The 6,000-nt window shown below is 37.2% G+C and overlaps 1 protein-coding gene across 1 annotated transcript in view; it reads right to left on the reverse strand.

Annotated features, from left to right (window-relative positions):
- The window catches only part of LOC104521355 (semaphorin-3A), a gene marked incomplete at its 5' end in the record, with an annotated part of 55,314 nt that extends 50,267 nt beyond the window's left edge, over positions 1-5,047 (reverse strand). Inside the window, one exon of the mRNA XM_010163329.1 lies at positions 4,948-5,047. Coding sequence (XP_010161631.2) covers positions 4,948-5,047 — 100 coding nt within the window. The remainder of the gene's footprint in view (positions 1-4,947) is intronic.
- Between the last annotated feature and the right edge of the window lie 953 nt (positions 5,048-6,000).

A 6,000-nucleotide genomic window follows, 5' to 3' on the forward strand; every position in this document is an offset into this window, starting at 1 on the left:
TTCACTGTGCTATTTCCATTGTCAGTAGTTTTAAAAGCAATTCCATTAACTTCAGGAGGAAAGTGGAAATGAATAGTTTGAAAACCGACCAACTTTTCTCAAGGGGAAAGAATAAAGAAAAAAAAAAAAAAAAAAGTTGTCACTTTGTATTTCCAGCCCAGCAGCATAAAGCAAAAAATGTCCAGAACAAGCTGATGGCCCTCAACTGTTTGCATAAAAAAACCCCTATGTTTTGGACACAAATCACTTTATCCTTAAGGACTAGCATGTTGACATATGAATGCAAACTTTAATACACTTACTGACTTTACAAAAGAGGCAACAATTAAAGCCCATAATAATGCTTTTTTGGGAGGAGGATCTATTTTCTCACATACTGTACATAAGTAGCATGAAACTGTGAACGCCTCCCCAAGTTCATTAGATATCAAGATGTTAAAAATTAAGTAGTTGACATTTATTTGCTTAATTGTTTTTATTCAGCTTTTCAAGAAGACTGCATTCTTTTTAAAAAAAAATATATCTATATATATCTCTCTCTATATATAGATATAGATATATTTCTTGAGAGTACAGAAGTGTAAGCTTCTGGATAATCCCAAACATAAATACAGGCTGGGCAATGAATGGCTTGAGACCAGCTCTGAAGAGAAAGACTTGGGGGGGTGGGGGACGAGAAGTTCAACATGAGCCGGCAATGTGCGCTTGCAGCCCCGAAGGACCATAACCATATCCTGGGCTGCATCAAGAGAAGTGTGGCCAGCAGGTCGAGGGAGGTGATTCTGCCCCTGTACTCTGCTCTTGTAAGGCCCCACCTGGAGTCCTGTGTCCACTTCTGGAGCCCCCACAACAAGAAATACATGGAGCAGTTAGAACGAGTCCAGAGGAGGCCACCAGGATGATGTGAGGGCTGGAGCACCTCTCCTATGAGGACAGGCTGAGAGTTGGGGCTGTTCAGCCTGGGGAAAGAAGGCTTTGGGGAGACATTATAGCTGCCTTCCAGTACCTGAAGAGGGCCTATAAGAAAGCTGGGGAGGGACTCTTTATTAAGGCAGGTAGTGATAGAACAAGGGGTAATGGCTTCAGACTGGAAGAGGGTAGGTTTAGATTAGATATTAGGAAGAAATTCTTTCCTGTGAGGGTGGTGAGACACTGGAATAGGTTGCCCAAGGAAGTTGTGGATGCATCCTCCTTGGAAGTGTTCAAGTCCAGGTTGGATGAGGCATTGAGCAACCTGATCTAGTGGAAGGTGTCTCTCTGTATGGCAGGGGGGTTGGAACTAAATGATCTTTAAGGTCCCTTCCAACCCAAACCATTCTGTGATTCTATAACTAGAGAAAATTGAATGGATGGGGAATATAGGCAAAAACAAGCCTTGAATGTCTTGATTGCTCTCACTGGTAAAAGCGCTTCCAAACAAAATTTGCTATCCTTGGTTAGTAGGTTTATTCACTAACATTAAGATTTTCAGATGTACATAATAGTGGATTGACTTCATTTCTTTTAATGTCAACAAGCAAAGCTTCAGAGAAAGTAGAATACACTCTAAAATCCTGAATCTCACATGTATTTAGTAGTTAATATCTAATAAACAGGATAGTAAAGTTTTTCCTTGGTGAGAAGCTACTGTATTTCAGATCACATTGATCCGTATTTGGGAGTATTAAGGCACCTAAACTGATTTAAAAATTAATAATTTTGAAAAATTGTAAACTTAAAAAAAAAATAATTAAAAACATCAGTGATACACAGGAACATAAATAGCTCTGAGGATTTTGGATCATCAGAGCTTTTGAAAATCCCAAAGCATCATTTCATAAAGAGCAACTGATTGACAATGAGACAATGCTGTCTCCTTCTCTGAGATTTTTTAACTATCCCAAGACAACTGCTTTAGAGTAACACATTCAGTGATAATTTTCTCCTGTGATTACATTATTTGAAAACCTTGCTGCCTTTCATTTTTGTCCTGCTCTAAAATACACACTTGTGGTGCCCAGGGATTGCTTAGTCTCTAAATTTTCATGCACTAGCCTGCTCAAATGGAGATTGTTTAGTTAGCAGCACATAGACAGGAATGGCTGAATGTCTTACATTACTAGGAACTAGTTATATCATGTTCCCAGCTGGTGTTTACTTTTCAGTAGAGAAGCAATAACTACCTTTAATGAACAACTCTTAAAAAAATAATGAAAAATGTTTGCAGGTGGATGGAACAAGGAATGTATACTGGAAAAATATTGGAACAATTTAATAATGATGAACTGTTTGCTTTGGGTTTTGGTGGGGGTTTTTTTGTTTGGTTGTTGGTTGTTTTTTTTATTTTCCAAATATTCTTGGTGGTTCTTTAGGAGGGAGGGAAAACTGAAGATCCTTTTTACACCTCTAAGTGTTTCTTTCAGCTGAAATACTAAATAAGAATCCTTTAATAGCACTAATGACTATTGAAGATCTTAAGTTACTTTTTGCAAATTAGCCTTTGTGTTTTGCCCAAATTCCAGCTTGGGTAATTACATTTCACTTACCTTAGATTTACCTTCTAGTTACAGAGTCAAGAACATACTATTCTTCCACACTTTGTAAAACCTCTGTTTAGTGTTTCTGACAAAGAACAGAGGTTATTTTCCCCTCTCATATTTAACCATATAAATTACTCTTAGTTCTCAGACTTCTTTTATCTTCCTGATAGTTACATTGTGTTGCTAATTATAACATTGCATTTTAATGAGTACTGGGTAATTGTTTTACACAGTTGCCCTCTTGAACCTAAGGTAAACCATGGTTACTCGTGAAGACAAAACAGGCCTAGTGTAGCTGAGCTATCATTCAGCTCAGGAGAAGGGAAGAAGCAGTCCATCCACATTCTTCGTGGTGTGAAGCATTTGTGGTCAAGAGGCTTCTCTGGTCTTCACAGACCTATTCACTGCTTCGTCCCAGTGCTACCGACTTCAGAGAGCAGTTGAATCAAAGCTCTCCATGCAGTCATTTCTTGGCCGATTCATCCCCTATTCCCCACTTATTTTGGGGGGAGGAAAATATTTTGCCTTGGGTCATCACTTTCCCATAAAATTTATGGTTTTTTGGCAATGATAACAGAAAGTCATCGTGAACCAGTGGTGAATCTGCTGTACACTTTCTGAAATCTCAGGGGAACCTCTGCAGTAAAGGATTGAAGTAAACACAACTTTATAATCAGTAACACAATATGACTATGAGGTAGCTATGAGGAGGCAAACAAGAGTGTTCAGGTTCAGGATACAGGAATACTAATTTTAGCTTCACTCTGAGTTTTGTATAAGTCACTGAAGTAGAAATTAGTCACTGGCTTTGAATATTGAATTTGCTCCATTTTCCATAGTGCTAATACACCCATGGCTCTAACTGAAGCCTGATTCAAAACAAAATATCATGCTCAGTCTGCTGTTTATTAGGAGAAAAAAATACATAGAGTGAAAATTATTGTGACAGGGAGTGGGCTCAAGAAAGCAAAGATGTTTTAAAGACATGAAATCTAAGCCAAGGGAAATAAGATAATCATATTTGTGCCGGACTGAGTGAAAAAAAAGGAATGTGAAAAGCTAGACGCTGTTGACTTTGTGCAGTTGCATACCGGGTATACCATGTAATACTGGCTTGTCATCATTCTCTTTCTTTATTGTATATTAAAGTAAATAGTAAAGTCATTCCCTTGAGAGTAGCTCTGCCACAAATTCAAGTTGCTCCAGGCACTAATTTATGCACTGGCCTTTACACACACTTTTTTTTTTCTCCTTTCTGTTTGTACAGGGTACAAGTTGGAGCAAGATGTGGACGTCTTTCTTGTTTTTCCCATTAAAAAGTGCATGTCCCCAGGGTAGCTCATCACCTGTGATCATTAGGGGCTTCGAAGATCAGGAAATGAGGCACACTCAAGACTAAATTTTTGTTGCTGCCTATTTTGAATAGCTTCATTTTTAAATGTAATATAAATATAACACGAGTAGGTGGTAGGCAAGACCCTAGACTAGCAATACGGACAAAGTCCCGGAGAAGATAGTGTATCTGATTATATGTCATTTCACAAAGACTTCTGAGATAAAAGAATCTGTAATTTTCTGAAACTATTGCTGTCCTTTGGATTTGAAGTTGTAATAACTTGCCAGAAATTTACATATTAAGGATAAAGTGGCTACACCTGGGCAGAGTTGTTACTGAAAGAAGAACCTAATTTATTTCACTCTTAATTTCTTCTTACAAAACATCTTTCACCTTTTTCATAAGGGACAAGGAAGAACAATGAACACAATTAATACAATTAGAGAAGTTAAATCAATTAGATAAATTCAATCAACTGGATTAGTTAAATTAGATTAACACTATCCAGGTGCTCTATATTTACATTTTCCATACAATTAGGTATTACTAATTCAAAAATACTTAATTTCTTGAAATCTCTCTGTTCTGGTCAGGAGTTTAATTGTATTCACTGTCTGACAGATCTCTTCAGCTGAAACATCATCTCAATGCCTAGATCTGTGAACACTTGTGTATCTCCAGCTCACACACATGTACTATTGGGTGATAGATCTTCCTTGGCAGCAAAACTGATCTAAGAATTTATTTATTACTGCTCTCACTTTGTTCTCAGCTGTGCTAGTGCAACAGTCAATGAGGCCAACCTGTAAATGGGGTGATTAAAATACCTCCAGAGTCCTCTGGCTCTGGAGAGGAGAACCAATTTGCAGAATCAAGGTCTTACAGAGGTATAAATTCTTGGTATACACACACTTTGTTTCTCAAGACACCTGAGCCAACTGTATTAAAAATGAAAGCAGAATGACTTTAGCCTGCAAATAAAATATATAAAACAAATCCCTATCATAGCTGCTGCAAGGAGAAAAAAAACAGAAAACTGGAAATTACTTACAGTGAATGCATGTCTCATTGAACTTGTATTGTGACACCTACCTACTAAAAGAGAAGCTGTCAGCAGTTTAGGATCATATGGACTTTTCCCTCGGCCATTTTCAAAATGTGAATCTTCCATTCTAAAAATGTTATCCTGTAGGTTGGAAAGAAAGGAAAGAAAAAAACAATATTAGTCAATGAAAAAAACTACTAAAAATAAGTTGAACTGAGCAGAGTGCAGTATATGTGACTCATACTAGGTTTTGTGGCTTCAGGAAAGTCAATTACAGTAGGTGAGGATCTGACAAAAGTGTTCACCTAATCAGTATTGTGCTGAAGGCTAGTTAAGAGCACCAACACACATGCACAGCTTGTGTCTCATCTATTCTACTTCAGATATAATTTGAATTGTTTCTCCTTTCACTGAGAATATGTCTGAGTAATAGTACCTGAAGAAGCTAGAATTTGAAAATTTTGTCTGAAAAAAAAAAACCAAACCCCATTTTTCATTGACTATACTTTTCTGAAGTAACATGGAAGTATAGATTAGTGCATAATACAATGCTAAATTCTGCTTTTCCTAACTTGAGTATTTAGTGACTTTTTCATGCACCCTCAAATCCAATTTTAACTGCATCAGGAGAGCTTTACTTTTATTTTTCAGTACTATGCAACAAAACTTTTAAAATATACAGGCGGAGGGCAAAGCACATGGGGTTATAAACTAAGATTAAAAAGGGCCCCAGTCAACACTAACTCAAATCAAGGTCAGTAAATCCAAAGCAATGGGCTTTTCAGTACATTTAATTACTTTAATTTTAACTAGGGGAAAAAATCTGCCAATCAATTTGAATACTGTGTTTGTCTTACGTTTTGCACTGAGAGTAAAAGCAGAAGAATAGATGCTTTTTGCACAGTAGACTTCTACATTGACAGAAAAGTTGTGGAGGCCACACTGAAAACTTAAATTTCCATTTCTTACCTGCACTGTGGTTAATTTGCATTGACACCTGATTAAGTCAAGGAGCCCCAAAGCTGCGATGACTCCTACCCCCAGCAGTTTCTCTATTTACTTAGGTCTTTGCACCTAGTTGTTACTTCTACCTAAAAATT

The sequence above is a fragment of the Antrostomus carolinensis genome, unplaced genomic scaffold, assembly GCF_000700745.2.
Source record: "Antrostomus carolinensis isolate BGI_N321 unplaced genomic scaffold, ASM70074v2 scaffold4410, whole genome shotgun sequence".
In the NCBI taxonomy this organism is placed as follows: Eukaryota; Metazoa; Chordata; class Aves; order Caprimulgiformes; family Caprimulgidae; genus Antrostomus; species Antrostomus carolinensis.